The 18,746-nt window shown below is 48.1% G+C and overlaps 2 protein-coding genes across 4 annotated transcripts in view; one reads left to right on the top strand and one right to left on the bottom strand.

The window, feature by feature from the left end:
* LOC135201792 (proteasome subunit beta type-4-like) overlaps positions 1-6,780 on the top strand; it is an 80,624-nt gene extending 73,844 nt beyond the window's left edge. The window contains exon 6 of the mRNA XM_064231047.1: positions 6,536-6,780. Within this exon, the coding sequence (XP_064087117.1) occupies positions 6,536-6,548 (13 nt within the window). The 3' untranslated portion in view covers positions 6,549-6,780. The remainder of the gene's footprint in view (positions 1-6,535) is intronic.
* Positions 1-18,746, bottom strand: part of LOC135201793 (guanine nucleotide-binding protein subunit alpha-11-like) — a 186,454-nt gene that overhangs the window by 84,085 nt on the left and 83,623 nt on the right. The window contains exon 2 of one of the 3 annotated variants that reach the window (XM_064231049.1): positions 18,152-18,457. The exons of 1 other annotated variant lie outside the window; for it this stretch is intronic. The gene's annotated coding sequence lies outside the window, so the exon portion shown is untranslated. The remainder of the gene's footprint in view (positions 1-18,151; positions 18,458-18,746) is intronic. One more of the 3 variants, XM_064231050.1, reaches the window with a different exon arrangement.

The raw sequence follows: 18,746 nt of genomic DNA, 5'->3' as shown, positions 1-18,746 counted from the left end.
TGTAATTCGTGTAGGGGGGGGGGGCGCTTGCTCTAAAGACAACACGTGCTTGGAGTGCATTTCTTGGCCATCGTATCAGTGGATTTGCGGCTTCCACTAAGAAGAAAAAGAAGTCTAAATCTCTTCTTCGGCGAAGATTTCGCGGGGATCGAGGAGTGAGAGGCAGCAGCAGAGACGCGGCGCCCCTTCTCCTTCGGTATCGTCGGAGAGGAAGTCTCCCGCCTTGCTACAGGTTCTTTCTCCTGCCCCCTCCAGCGAGGGGGCCTAGGTGAGTCCGTTGCCGGTCTCCCCCCAGGGGGGGTCCCGATGAGTCGTTTCCCCAACAGGTGGTACGGAGGCTTCCGCGGTGCTGAGGGACTGCTGTCGCGGTTGCAGCTCCAGGGCTCCCCGTCCTGGTCCTTCTCTTCTTGGCATCGGTGCAGGGGGGGGACCCGTCCCTCCCCTCTGCGGAGCTTCCCGCTTCGGCTCTCCACCCCGCTTCGTCTACGGCTCTCCCCGCTACAGCTCGCCTCGCTGCGGCCCCTCCTCTCTCGAGCGGAGCTCGCCGCTCGCGGCCGGACCCGGACCGGTTTACCCGGTCACGGATCCACCCACCCACCCGGCTCCAACCCTTTTCCCTTCTGCCGTTGGGGGGGATGTCTTTCCCCCTCGTACTCCGGGGAGGGAGATCCCCAGTGAAGGACGATGCATTCCCGTCCTGGGGCTTCCCGTCTAGGGGGACAGGAGGAGCCGGGAATGGCCTTGAGGGCGGCCTTCAGGGGCGGTCCCGATGTGATAGAGGTGTCCCCGACGCGGCCGAAACGCTCCTCGCGTTCCCCCCGCGGATGGGAGTCGCCGGAGGAGAAGCAAGAGACGTCGGGATTCGTCAGGGGAGAGGAGTTCTTCAAGTACTACTCAAGGGAGAGATCCTCTTCGTAGGAGGAGACGCTCCTCCAAGAAGAGGCGCCGTCATGGAGACGCAGGAGACGTAGTACTCCTCGTCCTCGAGCGGCTCTTCCCGCTCTCATCATCGTAGCCGTGATCGTAGAGTGACAGGCGTCGGGACATCTCCCCCCAGGGGCGGAGGCGTTCTCCTTCCCCGAGGGTGGCCCCCACCCCATTGGCCCCAGGAAGGTCTCTCATGGGGGGTTGCCCTCCCAGCCAGTTGCTCCCGCCCCTAATCCCGTACCCTCGGTCCCGTCGGGTTCCCGGTGGATCCTGCCTCGGTCTCGTCAGCCATAGGGTTGGCCTCCATGACCGAGCGGGCTCCCTTCTTCCGTGTTCCCACACGATTGTCGCCTTCGCGGATGGAGCCTAGAGCCGATACCTCCTTATGGGGGTGCAGAGCCCCTCCACCGCTCAAGGTATGAGTACCCGTCCCTCGGGATGGGCCAGGCGTTCGGGGCGGTCATCCCCCCTCGCAGGAGACCGGTGTGCAACTGGGTTTAGGAGCCCCTCTCCGGGGAGCTTCTCCAGCTTCCCTCCAGCTAGTGTCTGGGGCCTCTCCTCCGTCGCGGGACGCCGAGGAAGAGACCCTTATCCAGGAGGTACTCCAGAATGCCCTGGAGGAATTGGGTCCAGTGGATGAAGGTTCTGCTTTCAGGAGAGTCCTCTCTCTGATTAGGGTCCATGAAACCGGCTAGAAGAGCCAGCCCCGACGGTAGAGGACAACAGATCCATGGCGGTGGACTTTCTGTTCAGGGATCCAGAGGAACCCAAAGAGCCCTCTCTCAGCCTCCCTAGGTCCACCAATACGGAGAAGGCCCTGACGGTGGTGGAAAAACTCATTGCAGGCTCCAGTAACTCCTTGCGTTGGCACTCCTCGGCTAGACTACTCCCAGCGTCTAAGCCGAGTCAGAGGAGGCTATATGGCCCGGGAGGTGCCCCTCTCCTCCCCAAATCCGTGGAAGGTAACTTGGCAGCCCTAGCGCCCGGACTCTCGGAAGAGAGGCTCACGTCGGGACTAGTCTCCTTCTCTCACCAGGGGAGGCTATGGCTATGGAAGTCACAGCGTGGACCTCGATTCATGTGGCTTCTTGGTTAGATCTGTGGTCCGGGGCGGTAGCCAGGTTCCCCACCCTCCACGACTTGAGGGACGAGGCCTCTCTTGCCCAATTCAAAGAACTAATTTTGTCGGGGGGTAAGTCCTTGGGCTTCCTCACGACCCAACTGGTCTCGTCCTGGGCGAACTGGATCTTGAGGAGGAGGGACTCTGTGCTGGCCAAACTCCTAGGAGCATTCCTGAGAGGGAACTAAGGACCCTCGAAACGCCCCAGTGGAAGGAGCTGCTCTCTTTCCGGAGAAGCTAGTGGAGGAGTCTGTGGAACGGGGGAGGAAGGCCAGCCAAGGCCCAATCGTTTATAGGGCCCCTCCCCTACGTCAGTCGGTGCCGAAAAGACCTAGTGAGCGGCCGAAACCTCAGAATAGGACCCTCTCGGCTCCCCCTACGGAATCACCCCTGCGGAACTGGAGAGACCAGGGAACTCAGCCCTACCCCCAGGACCCTCCCCATCCTTCCCAGGCACCCTTCAGGCCCAGACACCCTACTTCTTCCAGGAGGGGTCGTAACAACCGCTTCCCTAGGAGGAAGTAGGAGTCGAGGCCCTCTACCGAGTCTTTCGCCACCGGTGGGGGGTTGCCTCTCGAGCTGTTGTTAGAACTGGGAGGATCTCGGAGCCGAGCCCTGGACAGTCCAGGTCCTCAGGGACGGTTACCGAATCCCCTTCCTAGACCAGAAGCCTCCCTTGACAGGGGAGCGGCCAATATGGCCTCTCAGCCCCGGAACCCTGTGCACAGGGAGGCCCTAAGGCTAGAAGTTCGGGCACTGCTGGAGAAGGGAGCCCTCCAGCAGGTGGTGGATCGCTCCCCCGGGTTCTTCAGTCGACTTTTCCTGGTGGAGAAGTCGTCAGGGGGGTGGCGACCGGTCATAGACCTTTCGGTCCTCAACTCATTCATCCTAAAGACGCCCTTCAGATGGAAACACCACGCTCGGGGGTGCTGGCTGCCGTGAGGCAAGGGGATTTCATGATGTCCCTGGATCTCAAAGACGCCTACTTCACCAAAGATCCCGGTACACCCGTCCTCCAGGAAATACCTTCGCATAAGTTGGGAGGACCGGACCTTCCAGTTCAAGTCACTCTGCTTCGGACTGGCAACGGCCCCGCAAGTGTTCACGAGGGTGTTCTCCCTGGTGTCGTCTTGGGCCCACAAGAGGGGTATATGCCTTCTCAGGTACCTAGACGACTGGCTACTCCTTTCCTCCTCAAAGGAGCGCTGAATAGAACAGAGAGACGCCCTCCTGGCATTTCTGCAAAACCCTGGGAATCATGGTGAACTGGGAGAAGTCCCATTCTAGCTCCCTCCACCAGGATGGGCTGTACCTGGGGATGGAATTGGATACGGAAGTGGGGCGAGCTTTCCCCTCGGGGGACAGGCTGGCAAACCTCCGAAAAATTGCCTGCAACTTCCTAAGACCACCCCCCCGAGGACCGGCAAAGGAGTGGCAAAGGCTTTTAGGCCACCTGGTCTCCCTGGAAAAACTAGTCCCCCAGGGAAGGCTGAGATTAGGCCACTACAATGGGACCTGAAAGTAGGGTGGTCCCAGAAGGAGAAACACCTCAAAAGCCGGTTTCCATCTCAACTGGCAGCAAGGAAGGCCCTCGGGTTGGTGGCTGAATCCTGCAAACTCTCGTCGGGGTGTGCCCCTCGGGTCAGTGCCCCCGGAGATGCTCCTGTTTACGGACGCGTCGAAGGTAGGCTGGGGGGCCCACCTGAATTCCTCTCAGTGCGGGGGATATGGTCGCAAGAGCAGAGCACCTTCCACATAAACAACTGGAGCTCTTGGCAGTAAAGCATGCCGTGGAAGCATTCAAGGAAGCAGTGGGAGGACACTCGGTGTGTCTGATGTGCGACAATGCCACAGTGGTCGCCTACGTCAAGAAGCAAGGAGGCCTGAGATCAAGGGATCTCTGCGGATTGACGGAGGAGATCTTGAGCCAAACCGAAGCCCTTGGGACCTCCTTGACGGCAAGATTCATTCCCGGCAAGAAAAACGTAGTCGCCGACGGCCTCAGCAGATGGGGTCAGGTGGTGGGATCCGAATGGTCCCTACACCCCGAAGTAGCGAGGGAACTAATAGGGAAGTGGGGCTCCCCATCCCTGGACCTGTTTGCTACGAGGCTAAACACCAAACTGCCGGTGTACTGCTCCCCGGTGCCGGACCCAGCCGCGTTTTGGGTTTGAGGATGCGTTTCCAGCACCCGTGGGACGGCCTGGACATGTCAGCGCTTTCCCCTCCCTTTGGCAGTCCCTCAGGTCAGGTCCTCAACCATCTAAGAAAGGGCGAAAGGGGCGGCCCTGACGTTGGTGGCGCCTTGGTGGCCCGGACAGGAGTGGTCCCCGGACCTTCTAGAGTTGGCCTTCATCCTCCTTGGGAGCTGCCCCCCAGGCCAGACCTGTTTAAGACAGCCCCCCACTTCGAGAGGTTCCACAGGAACATTCCAGCCCTCTCCCTTCACGGCTGGAGACTATCGAGGGGGCTGTTAAATAGGAGAGGGTTTTCTGGGAGGGTGGCTTCTCACATGTCCAGTTACTTGAGGGAATCCTCCGCTAACATCTACCAGGCAAAGTGGAAGGTTTTTTGGGGCCTGGTGTAGAAAGCGTAACCTGGAACCTCTCCGAGCGAAGATCCCAGACATCGCAGAATTCTTGACCTACCTGAGGTTGGACAAGGGCCTGTCAATTTCCCAGCAGTCAAAGGAGCCAGGTCCGCATTGAGCCAGGTCTTCTCCCTGAAAGGGCTGGATCTGGGGAACTCGAAGCCTCTGTCCTTGCTCATAAGGAGCTTTTGAGCAGAAGTGCCCTCCCAGCGCTGGCTTGGTTCCCCGCTGGGATGTTGCAATAGTTTTAGATTCCCTAAGGAAGCCCCCGTTCGAGCCGCTCAAGGACATCCTGGATAGGGAGCTGACCCTCAAGACAGTGTTTCTGCTAGCCCTGGCCTCCACGAAGAGGGTGGGGGAGCTCCACGGCCTCTCGTATGTAGTGACCCACACGAGGGGATGGAAGGAACTCTCATTCAGGTTTGTCCCCTCCTTCGTGGCTAAGAATCAGAACCCCTCGAGCTCGGATCTCAGGTTCGTGGAGTTTTCCATCCCTGCCCTCCCGAAATCGGACCAGCCTAAGGATCTCCTCCTTTGTCCGGTGAGGGCAGTTCGGAAGTACATGGAAAGAACAGCCCGTTCAGGACCGGAGGTAAAGAATCTCTTCGTCACCACGGGAAGGGTGAAGAAGGCAGCCTCGAAAAACACCTCCTTTCCTTTTGGCTGAGAGAAACCATCCGGAGAGCTACGAGAAGGGGGGCCTTTCCCCTCCAGAGGGAGCCAAGCCCCATGGACATCAGGGGAATTGGGGTGTCCCTCTCATTCTCAAAGAACATGGCAGTGGACCAGGTCCTGAGGGCAGGAGTCTGGAATAGGCAGTCGACATTCACAGCCCACTATCTAAAAGACTGCACGAGAAGGTCGCTCGACGCCTTTGAGATTGGCCCCGTGGTGGCAGGCCAGCAACAGGTCTAGGTCCCCTCTCCCAATCGTTCTTGTCCCTGAGGTGGAACGGGCCGGTGGTGTATTGAGTGTATGTGAGTGTGTGTGGTTTTTTCCTCAAATCCCCCCTCCTAATCCTTATCCTTGTTATCCCTGGGCCTTTGTCTTGGGCGAGGAATCCAGGATACTCAGGTAAGATACGCAGGAGTGCGTATGGTTCTCAGTACAAACCACAGTTTTACATGTCAAGGTTTGGTTTATACCCGCACCAGGCTTGCCTTGCACCCCTCCTAACCAACCACCCACGATAACGGGCTGGGTTGAGTTCTAAGGGGAGCAGTCGCCTCCTCTGACTAATCACCTTTGGGGGCGTTCCCTCCCCTAACCCTTCGCCCCTCCTCCTAAGGGGTAAGTCTCCTATGAAATGGTTCGAGGTAGTATCTCGCATCGGAACAAATCACAAATTCTTGGTAATTTGTATTTTTCCTAGCGATACTTACCTCGAACCATGGAATTAGATTCCCGCCCTTCCAGCCCCGCGGAAGCTTAGGGGAGACACCTCGGAGTGGAGTAAGAAGGACTGACTATAGGTCATTAGGATGGCTTGGTCTTCGACCCCTGGGGCATAGGCCTGACCTGGGTGCGGCATATAACCAGAATTTTCTGGTCGGACCCGGATCGACATCCGGGAATCTCCTATGAAATGGTTCGAGGTAAGTATCGCTAGGAAAAATACAAATTACCAAGAATTTGTGATATTTTTTGTTTTGGATTAAAATTTATATAGTAATCAGGCAATATAGAATACCAGATTAATGTTAATTATTGTTAAAACCAGCCAAAGTAAATGTTTTTAACTCATTGTAATTTACTTGACATCAAATTAATATTTTTATTAATTATGGTTAAAAGCCAGACAAGTTAAATGATTTTATCTCACACTGTAATTTATTTGACATTAAATTAATATTACTATTAATGTTAAAATACTTACACACCCTTTTTTTCTGTTACAGGGGATATGAGTAACTTGACTTCTTGACCATAAAAAAAAAAATTATCTAGTGTGCAGTGTGGATTCTTCTGATAGTGATTTGAGTATGTTTTGCCCAAACTTCACAAAGTAAATTCTTTTTTACAGTGATGTTATGACATATTCAAGTATGTTGCTTTAGTCTTTAATACTGAATGGATTTTTTTCATACAACTGGAGGATTCTTTATATACTGTACTGTCATTAATAAAATAATATGTAAGCTAATTTGATTTTTAAATACACTGAAAAAATTCCCATCTTATTGTATAACAATTTAGTTATTTTTGTGTGGCATGTTCTGAGGCTTACATCTCGCCAAGAATTATAAACTATTCCAAAATGAGTAAAATTTAGTATGATCAAATACAACAATAGTTAAAATGCAGTTGAAATACTGTAGTTCAAAAGCCAGTGTGTATAATGACTGGTCTAAATCAGAACTGACTGGACACAAAGTTCATGGTGAATAGTAACGGTTCTAAATAAGGATTGGCCTGGATCACAAATGACTGGACATAAGTTAAACAGTCATATGCACATCTATATATGAAAGATGACAACTTGGAAAAGATAAAGTTGGACAGCTGACATTGAAGACCACAACAGAGAATGGATAAAAAGTAAGAGAGCAATGCATCTTGTGCTAAAAAGCCAATGTGATCACTCACAACTGACTGGACAAAAGTTTTAATTGTTGTCACACTTCCACATAGGGGTTACCTGAAGGATACGTTTTTACATGAAAGATGTCAAAGGGGGATAAAGTTAAACATGTCAGACAGATTTGAAAAATCGACAACTGGATTTGAAGACAAAAATGGAGAATGGCTAACAAGTAGCAGATAGAGCAATGCAACTTGGGATGAAAGTCAATGCAAGGAACTTTTATGACTGCCTACAATTTTATGCTGCCTTTAAATACTTGTTTGTTCATATACGAAACAAACCTTCGGTCTTAACATTAGGATTTACTAGCGCCAAGCTGGAAACCGGTAGAATTAAAATTACACTTGTGAGATCCAGGGACTAATGGCATCTATACCAGGTCACGGGGCATGTATACCCAGAATGCCCACGGCTACCTGTGACCCACCAGTTATTTTCCTACAGCCTTTAAGATAAGACGTGTTACTGTCTATCTGATTTAAAGCCGGTTTTTCACTTTGCCAGTTCTTTATCCATTTCATTTTTCATTTTTCATTCCCTATTACCTTTTCTTTCTCCGAGTGTGATCAGTGTGAGGTAAGAGTGTATACGTGGTATGATGGAAATTTTGCCTCAACATCGGGATCGTCTACCGTTTCGCAGAGGAGACAAAGGAAATGCCCAGGAGTCAGTGGCTTTCCATGTCCTAGGTTCCTAACTTCGGTGTCGACGGATCCTCATCCAACGTGTAGTAGGTGCAGGGAAAACGTATGTACGCTTACTAATCCATGTTCTGTTTGTCGCGGTTGGTCGGTGGAACAGTGGAAGAAGTTCTATGGGAAAAGCCAATACAAAAGGAAGGTGGTGACGCCATCTTTGGATGACCAAACCTTACCGGCTACTTTTGTATCGGCAATAAACCATAAACCAGGCTGCTCCATATGTTTCTTTTACACCTGCTTTTGATTTGTCTCATACCCCTTTGGTTTCTCCTAGCGGTTCAGTATCGGAAACGTCAGGAGGGGCCTTGGGTAATCTTATGAATAATATGCACTCTCCTTTGTTCCCAGCAAGTAGAGGGGGAGATCCGCCATCTTTGTTCCAGGCTCCCGCTTCTCAAGCGCATAGGTTAGATGGTACGTGGTCAGCGCTAGTCCTACCAGGCGTACCAACCTTGGATGGTCTGCTTGCGCATTATATGACGTCACGGTTCCAGCAGGGTCCGGCAGCGCTGAATGTTCCTCATCCCCTGGGCTTGCAATTTATGGGAATTAATGCCGCGGCTTCACCATCACACTCAGTGTTTACAGCGATGCAGAACGTGGGAGGTAGTTTGGCAGCAAACGTGCGGTTGCCACCGATATGGCAGGCGTGATGACGTCACAGACTGATTCTTGGCCTATTTCGCTGCACCCAGACGCTAATACGCCTTCTGACCCGTCAATGCAAACTGTAATGCAGAAATTACAGGATATAGAGAAGAGAATGAATAAGAGAGACAAAAAGAAAAAGTGTGATTCGCCTTCTTCGTCTTCTCCCTCTAGTTCGGCGTCATATCCAAGTCAGCAGGAAGGTCGGGAAGTCAGTGGCTATTAAGCACAAGGGTAGCAGACGAAGCCGTTCGCAAGAATCCGAACAAGCAAGAGAGGTGACGGCCGGCGGACTAGCGGCCGATGCGGAGTTGCCAGTTCGGATCGCAAAAACTACGGTACCTCTGGTAAAATCGACGTTGGCGGCGAAAGGTGCAGCAGAGGATGGAATGCAGGTCCCAGTTTCGCCCGTAAGGCCGTTCAAAATACGTACGAAGGACGATAAGGCTCCTATTAAAAGTACGAAAAATAGAGAGTTGGCAACCTCGGCGGATACGTTCGTGGAAGGCAGTGTCCGTCTGGATAGAACGGCTCGAGGCCGGCCCGGGCTCGCCGACGCTCGAAAACGATGCCAATACTAATAGAGACGAACTTATATCTGTCTTAAGGGAGCCTTCATCTTGGAGATCTAGACGAGATTCTCGCTCTAGATCCGTGAGCAGAGAAAGAGTGAGGCGTTCTCATTCCCCTGCTGACTATCTGGGATCGAGCCAACAGCGGCCAGCAGAGATCAAAGAGACCGCGGCCGTAGGGGCAGGCGGCCGTGGAATTCTGGGCCGTCTGTCAGAAGATAGGGGCGAGACAACATCCCTTGTGACAGAGAATGGTACACTAGAGCTGGAGGAAGGAGAAAACCAAGAGTTTCTGGCCTCGTATGCAGAGGTGATTGATTTGATTCGTCAATTCAATAACCTTTTGGAGAAGACAGAAACACCGGCCAGTATGCTTCCGCCTGGAATTGACATGGCATTTGGATTAAAGAGGGATACCAAGGTGTCGTATGAATTGCCTTGTTCGAGTCATGCGGAATCGGTCTTGCAACACGTAAACGCAAAGATTGCAGGGAGGGATAATTCCTTAAGATCTAATAGATCATTTAAATTTATTCCCCCTCCAATGATAAAGCAAAGGAAATATTATAAGACACCGAAGGTCCCTTTGCTTTCTAGACAAATGAACCCTAATGTTGTAAGATTAAGGCCTGGATTAACCTTGGATCAGGTTAAAATGGAGTGCCCTTCAATGACGTACCAAGAGGCTGCTACGTTAGAAGCAACAGCTTCTTCTGTCTTTCAGGCTGCTTCTTGGTTAGACCTTTGGTCAACAGCAGTGGCGAAGATTGCATCCTCGGAAGCAACAAGAAAAGTAGTGGATGAACCATTGTTCATTAGATTACTACAGTCAGGTTCCAAGGCGATTGCGTACCTGACAAACGTAAGTGCCAATGTTTGGGCAAATATCCTGCTAATGAGGAGAGATGCAGCGTTGGCTAGACTAAGCCGCAATGTGGATTTGGATTCCCTGTTAGCAATGAGGAATGGGGATATCTTGGAATCGCAACTGCTGTTGCCAGAGGTCATACTGGAAGAGGCGATAGATAGAAGAAGGATGGACACTAACGATAGGTTGGTGCAACAGGCAGTTAGGAAAACGTCTAACAGTCAAACTACTCCTTTGGAGGGAAGACAACAGCAGATGTCTCGAAAGAAGACAGTGAGACATAACATCCCTAATAGAGTCACAAGACCCTCTTCCCCAAAGAGGCTAACTCATCGGCCCTTTCACAATAGAAACAACAGAGGAAGGGGCAATAGGGGAAGAGGGAGAGGCTCAAGAAGATAGGATGGGCGCCTCCCATCACTCGGCCACACCAGTGGGGGGTTGCCTGGCAAATCACTGGAAGGTGTGGCAGGAACTAGGGGCAGAGCAGTGGGTGGTGGATGTTCTCAGGATCGGGTATTTGATCCCGTTCGAGCTAACCCCGCCCCTGACAGATCAACCATTACCCCACGTCACTTATGCCCACAAATCTCAGAGGGCCACTATTCTTCAGGACGAAGTGAAGAAGATGATGGAAAAAGGAGCTGTGCAACAAGTATGCAGTCCGGCAAAAGGCTTCTACAGCAGGATTTTCCTGGTACCCAAAGCCAACAGGGAGTGGAGGACAGTAATAGACCTGTCAACGCTGAATCTGTTTATAAGGAAAACCAGTTTCAAGATGGAAACTCCGAAAACGGTTCTACAAGCAGTCAGAATCGGAGACTTTATGCTGACAGTCGATCTAAAGGACGCATACTTTCAGATACCAGTCCATCAGTCTTCAAGGAAATTTCTCCGCTTCAGTCTTGCAGGGAAAGCTTTCGAATTCAAGGTCCTGTGCTTCGGATTGACAACGTCTCCTCAAGTTTTTACCAGAGTGTTCACCCTCGTGTCGGCGTGGGTGCATGCTCAGGAGATCAGGCTAATAAGATATATGGATGATTGGCTGGTGATAGCAAAGTTCAGGGAGAAATTACTCAGGGACAGGGCGGCCCTCCTGCATCTTTGTCACAGCCTAGGTATTGTGGTAAATCAGGGGAAGTCCCAGTTGGATCCAAGTCAACGTTTGGAATATCTGGGAATGGTGATAGACACAACACAAGCCAAAGTATTCCTGACAGACCAAAGAATAGAAAAATGCAAACAAGTGGTGAATGCCTTTCTGGGAAAACAGACACAGCCAGCAAGACAGTGGCAGGTGGTGCTGGGAATCCTAACCTCCCTGGAGAAGCTAGTACCACAAGGAAGGCTACACCTTCGGTCCCTACAATGGAGGATGAAGGAGTTTTGGTTACCAATGGTAGATCACCCGTACGAGCAAATTCCCTTGTCGGCAGAAGTGAGGAAAGACTTGCTGTGGTGGGTGAACGACAACAATCTGACAGTGGGGGTCCCCCTTCAACATTCCTCTCCAGACCTCTTGCTGTTCTCGGATGCGTCACTAGAAGGCTGGGGAGCCCATATGGAGGAGTTGATGGTGTTAGCAAAATGGAGTTGCAAGGACAGAGAACTCCATATAAACGTGCTGGAGTTGAAAGCAGCTTTTCTACCTCTACAGGAATTCAGGGAGAGAGTAAAGGGACACTCAGTGGTATTGATGTCAGACAACACCACAGTAGTAGCTTATATAAACAAGCAAGGAGGCCTAGTTTCTCGGCAGTTACATGTGATGACAGTTCAACTTCACCAGTGGGCTATAGAGAACCTGGTAGACATCAAGGCCAGGTATATTCCGGGAAAAAGAAACATAGTGGCCGACAAGTTGAGCCGCAGGGATCAGATTCTGGGAACGGAGTGGTCCCTGCACCAACAGGTAGTGGACAGGATGCTCATGTTGTGGGAAGGACCGATCATAGACCTATTCGCAACCAGGTACAACAAAAAGTTGGAAGTGTATTGTTCAGTAGTCCCAGACGCAGAGGCAGTAGCAGAAGATGCGCTACGACACCCCTGGGACAATCTGGACGTGTACGCATTTCCTCCATTTTGTCTAATCCGTCAGGTTCTGAACAGGGTAATGCGGTCTCAGAACCTCAAGATGACCCTGGTAGCCCCGTTATGGCCGAAAGCAGAGTGGTTTCCAGACCTACTGGAACTCCTAGTATATGTGCCAAGAGAGTTACCTCCATGGAGCAACCTACTGTGTCAGCCGCACGTGGAGAGGTACCACCAGTCGGTGAAGTCCCTATCGCTTCACGGGTGGAGATTGTCTAGTATCTCCTCCGAGCGAGAGGGTTTTTGCAGAAAGCGGCAACTCAGATGGCAGGTAATATCAGAAAATCATCTGCAACAGTATACCAAGGAAAGTGGTCAGCATACTGTGATTGGTGTCGTAGAGGGAACTTGTCTCCACTCGGTACCACTATTCAGCAGTTAGCAGACTTTCTGATATATCTCAGAACAGAAAAACATATGTCTGTATCTGCAGTGAAGGGGTACAGGGTGGCTCTAGCCTCAGTCTTACAAATGAAAGTAGACATATCGTCTTCATGGGAGTTGGCCATGCTGATGAGGAGCTTTGAACAGTCATGCCCACCAAAGGAGCTAAAAGCCCCAGATTGGGATCTGACCAGGGTACTGAGTAGTCTGACAAAACCCCCCTACGAACCACTAAGGCAGTCCACGGAAAGGAGCCTGACCCTGAAGACAGTCTTCTTATTGGCCCTGGCTTCAACCAAAAGGGTGGGGGAGCTACATGGCCTCTCATATCTCATAAAGCACTCGAGAGGTTGGAGATCAATGGTATTTGAGTTTGTCCCAGAATTCGTGGCCAAGACCCAAAATCCAACAATAGTAGACGGCAGATTCGACTCCTTTACCATACCTTCCTTGGCAGACTTTGTAGACAACGACAAAGCTGAGATGCTCCTGTGCCCCGTCAGGGCACTAAGGGAGTACTTAAAGAGAACAAGGCACCTCAGGCCGGGGTGCCGGAGGTTGTTCGTAAGTACAGGACGGAACAAGAAGGAAGTGTCCAGGAATACAATATCGTTTTGGCTAAGGGAGAAGATCAGAGATGCTTATATGGCAGAAGACAGGGTCAGATAGCCAGGTGGGAGCTAGAGCTCATGACATCAGGAGCGTGAGTGCTTCTCTGGCATTTAAGAAGAACATGTCTGTGGATAGAATTCTGAAAGCTGGTGTGTGGAAATGCCAAACAACTTTCACCTCATTTTATTTGAAAGATGTTGCCCATAGATCCTTGGACACCTTTTCCTTGGGTCCAGTGGTGGCGGCCCAACAAGTGATATAGTTCATCCAGTGCCCCTGGCGGGTCAGTTTGCGTCTAGTCTAAGATGAAGGTATGAAAGTAGAATGAATGGGATGACTGGTCTTTTTTCTTTACTACTTTCTTCCTACTCCTTTAACTACGGGCAATATGAAGGAGAGTACCGTCATGTGCTGGAACGGACTAGATGCAGGTGAGGTGGTCAGCCATACTGTGAAGCTATCTTAGGTTATGATATACTTTTCAGTAGCAACACACCCCTCTGGATAATAGGGAAAAGAGGGGTGAAGGTGGATCCAGTTGCAAGGGACAAGAGTAAACAGTAGAATGGTATCTACACCCAATGGGGGAAAACCAATAGATCCGCTTATATCTTTGGTTCTAGGTTCATTGTCATTCTCTTAGAATTTCCCTATATATTCGGAAATGGATAAGGTGGCAAACTCCCAGTCAGTTGTAGAGACTTACTTCCCTCCAATAGTAAGTCTATCCTAATGTTAAGACCGAAGGTTTGTTTCGTATATGAACAAATACCAAATTTGTAACTAATTTGTATTTTTCATAACTAACAAACCTGAGGTCTTAACAGGTAAAGGCCCACCTCGAACCACCCCTCTAGCAGTCTAAACTGGGTTAGAAATATAACTGGTGGGTCACAGGTAGCCGTGGGCATTCTGGGTATACATGCCCCGTGACCTGGTATAGATGCCATTAGTCCCTGGATCTCACAAGTGTAATTTTAATTCTACCGGTTTCCAGCTTGGCGCTAGTAAATCCTAATGTTAAGACCTCAGGTTTGTTAGTTATGAAAAATACAAATTAGTTACAAATTTGGTATGTTGACGCCCTATGAGGAGCAATACTGCAGCGTATATTCATGATCCATGCTATGAAAACTTCAGAGAAGCAAGTGCTGCCCAAAAGATAGGGTAGCAAAAGTTGGAAGGTAGATAGTGAATTGATTGCTTCAGGTGATAGCATTACCCCTCCCTCTGTCCCCTGTTAACCAGTAGTGAAGGAAGCATCACATCTGAGCTGAAGCTCTAAGATAAGATGCCCAGTATGAAACTACCTGTAGAGAGAGAGAGAGCCAGTCGCTATTCTCTTCAGTCTCCAGAACCCTAGGCAAGATAACTCAGCCTTACTGTTAATGAAAATTTTGAGAGGAACTCAAGAATAATCCATTCAGCTGAGCTACACTTTTCTCAGCCAAGACTTGTCAGGAAATTAGAGTAGATAGTATAAGGACATATTTTCTCGGGACAAATTTGAAGGGGAACAGTTTATGCATGTGGCTTGTAGAACTTTTTCTATTGTGTCACTGGTGGGGAAAGCAGCTTGCTTGACCACAGCAGTTTGAATAACAATGGAGCAGTGGTTTGCTTTGCTGATATCACTGAGCTCACATATGAGCCCAACAATCTTTAGGAAAAAACCATCCCAACCCTGCCTGTGGGGGTTCTGAAGGAGACAAACCTGGCCCTAACTGATTCCCCAAAGCATGAGTTGGATTATCTCCCATGAGGTTGACACAACTGTGGGGAGTGTTTTTGGAGCAACGGCCACAAACAATGACCTGGTGGTACTGACAGCTGAATTATGAGATGGGGTGGATTTGTAACCGTTTGACATCATGGTTCACAATCCTGAAGGCTCATATCATTAGCTGATAATGAATTAGTACGTGTTATGGTTAAACATTCACGTGCTATCATGCATGCATACTTTTGGAGACGTAGATGAAGTGGGGACGTTGAGGGAACACAACCTGCCATAATACCCAGTAATGTGGTGACCTTTCACATCTAAACCCTCTGTCTACAGGTGCACTATCTGGCCACTGGGTAAGTACACATGAGTTCTGGATAACACAGGTGCCACCTAAGGGTGCACAATCACATGCAGTATTTTAATAAGGCAACCTTTTGTGCATGAAATCTGTCTGCATGAGCACGACCTTGCGATCATGCATGAATACACTGGTAATTCCAGACAAGCCAGTACTACACAATTGCCTGCATATAATATGCAGTGGTATTGTTTAGTGGCAACCTGTTGCATGTGCATGATCCAGGGATCATGTAAAGGTATAAACAGGAAAGGAGTTTGGACAATCCTCCTGTCTTGGAGGGAAATGGATAAACACTGGTTCATGAACATGCTCAGTATAGGATATAACCCACCTGCAGGTGTGTGAATGCTATCACCAAGCCCCAATGAAGGAGGGTGCTCACTCAAAGTCCAGTAAGAAGGATTTCAAGACCTCTTCCTTTTTCCTGTGGAAGAAAGTAGGGACAGAAGATGAAGAGGGGGAGGAATACCTACACAATTTTGTTTCCTCACCTTATGTCTACCAGTCCTATGGCCTTTGCTCAATATTGCATGGTTAATTTCACAGGAAGCTCAACAGCACTGAGATCCTTACTGGTAATACCATAGGATGGAAATGCCTGCCAGTGCTCCTGTGAAGCGGCTAATGAAGTTGCAAGCCACAAAGGAGGTGCTGTAGTCTCATTCTGGAGAGAACTTGGCGCACACATCTGGGTGGTGGCACCATAGTTTATATGGCACTGAATTTGTCACAAGTTGCAACATAGTAAAATATATTCATGTTACGTGCTTCATTTTGGAGGCTGAAATGGGACAGAGGAGCTGAATCTGGATCAGTGTAGGTAACTGTATGCAGGCATATATTATATAGTAATTTCTTATGCATTCTGATTATAGTTGGATTTACAAAAAATAAGTTAGCCTAGAATGTGATCTCAGCCGACAGTACAGCCATCTTAAGAACTATGGAAGTCAGATGCTGTATAACAGGGTTCAAATCAACTCAAAACTTAAGAGGAATTTACCTTCTGCCATAAAATTTGCTGTAGACAAATGATCAAGTAACTTTTTTTGGGGGTGGTTTAGAATATTCCTAGCAACTTTTATTCTATAAGATGGTAAGTAAATATAGCTTTGACCCATTGTTCTGCATTCTATTTGAGATAAACTGTGTTATATGTATTCTATGAGTGACAAAAGAGGCTAACCCATCCAAAAATGGTAGAAGGCTAATACAAAAAAGGAGGGACATTTAACAATGAAAAGAGGCAGTGTTACAGGAATGAGGGAAAATCAGGAAGAGTTCACAGCACCAAGTAGGAAGTATAAGTAACTTATGCCAACCACTTCACATTTCTGACATGCATCACAATAACTCAAGATTACCTAATGGGTGCTGTGCATACAGTACCTCTGCAAAAAAAAGGATTATTAAAATTTTTATATTTCATATTCATAAAAGTTTATACAAACTATACTGAGTAAAATTTTAACTCCCAAGGCTGGTATGAAGGGTTTGTTCATAAGATACTGTATTTGATTTACATTGTTAATTGAAAATCAGGTAATAATCATAGCTATGTTTGACAGTAAGTGGTGTTCTGCATTCCATCCTGGCTTACGGCTGAACGATAGATAGTCTTATACTGAGGGAAGCTTGTCTCGGCAAAGGTGGATGACGAAGTCTATTTCCTACTGAACAAACACTCTGACCAGAGAGAGACTGCTTCTACAACACCATCACAGACGATGGGCCAGTTTCCTTGGTACATGTTGGCAGAGGAATAATGTTGGTGCCCAGCCTTCTCCCATGCAGTTCTGTGATAAGGCCTCTCGCAAGATATGCTGGATAACCTCCCAGTGTGAAGCTGATGGGAGTGGACTGCATGATGGTTAATCTGAACATGCAGCGGGAAAGTGAGCCAGGGGGTGATCTCTCAGTGTCTGGACTAGGAGAGTCAACAGATCTAGACCAATGAGGAGTAATCAGGATCATCCTGAGGCCTGGGGTGACTGAGGCAAATTTAGCCTTTAAGAGGCTACAGCATTCATATTTCCTATATGCATAATAATTTGATGAAACAATAAAAGTTGTTTCAATTGATACCTACATTCTTATTATATGATCATGTGAGGAAAGAATAAAGTTTTTATCTGTTCGCAGGAGAGCGTACCATGATAAGCAAGTGAATAGGCCAGGTCTGTGATACTAGAGCAAACTGCAAAGAAATCAACCACCATTATATAAAAAAAATTCATGTTGCCAACACACAGGTAGGTCATGAGAACAACCTGGGGCAACACAGACATACAGCACTATACTTTTTTAGGTTAAGAAGTAGGATACCATAAATAAAAAGAGGAAATGAAGAAAGACCAAGGAGTGAATGTGCAAGCAGATAAGTAGTGCAACTGTATAGTGGAAAAATGACTACAACAGCAAAATTAAAGGAGTCTCTCCCCTCTGAAGAGAGATCTCTCACCATTTAGGGCAGCTGGATTATCATCGTTATACTAAACACCTGTGATATATATCTAGAACCTTGATTAAGCGTACTTGGGTATGGTACAAATACATGGAAAAAGTGAGAAGAAAATTACAATAACTTTTAGGTTCTTGATTTCATTAACTTATTCAACAGGACTGTACAGAATTAAGGCACAAGTGACACAGTCTTGATTTGTGGAATGTACATACAGTGATACTGACTTCATTTGTGTAATATTGCTTAAAAGAAAGGTCTAGGCTCACTTTAGAAATTCAACTCATCCTAAACTCAGAACAATAAGCAAATAAAATGAAGGCAGACAAAATAACAAAAATATAATAGTAGTATAAGCATACATATATGATGCATATTTTATGAAAAGTAACTGTACTGCAATAATTAATCCAAAGTTTACAAAATGGAGAAGCAGTATACGTAGTTTAAATCTATGAAGGGCACTTAAAGGCAAAATTAAAAGTATTCAGGTCACTTACCTAGTTACTCGCAAGATCCATGTACAAAAATAATTGACATATCTCACCACTATTTTCTTATTAATGCTATCTAAAGGAGAAGGACTCCTTTCAGTATTTATCACCAAGTGACTTCTTAACTTTGGTTATTATATTAAATCTGTTAAGCACTTGCTATACTGATGAAGATAAGAGTTTTTCTCCTCCAGCATGAACATCCTCAACCATCCTAGCTTCAATCTCGGGCATTCAAAGCACAACAGTCTGCTGAATAACTGTAGTGAAATATCCTTGGAAGACATACCATGGGCTAAACAGCATATGGTTCTGTCAAAAAAAAAAAAAAAAAAAAAAAAAACAGGAAACTTTAAGATCATATTATCAAGGGCTGTACAATTAAACATCTATGAAAAATATGAACACTGATTTGGTAAAAACCCTGAGATTAAGTAAATGAATATAACTAATAGAAAATTTTCCCGAGTTTCCTCGATGCAATTGAGTTTTCTGTACAGCTTATAATCAAGGCAACTGAAAATAGATCTATCTTTCGGTGGTCTCAGTATAATTCTGTATGAGCCGCGGCCCATGAAACTTTAACCGCCGCCGGTCCTAT

Source organism: Macrobrachium nipponense, chromosome 28 (assembly GCF_015104395.2).
Source record: "Macrobrachium nipponense isolate FS-2020 chromosome 28, ASM1510439v2, whole genome shotgun sequence".
Lineage (NCBI taxonomy): Eukaryota > Metazoa > Arthropoda > Malacostraca > Decapoda > Palaemonidae > Macrobrachium > Macrobrachium nipponense.
This window is presented reverse-complemented; position numbering and strand designations above follow the sequence as displayed.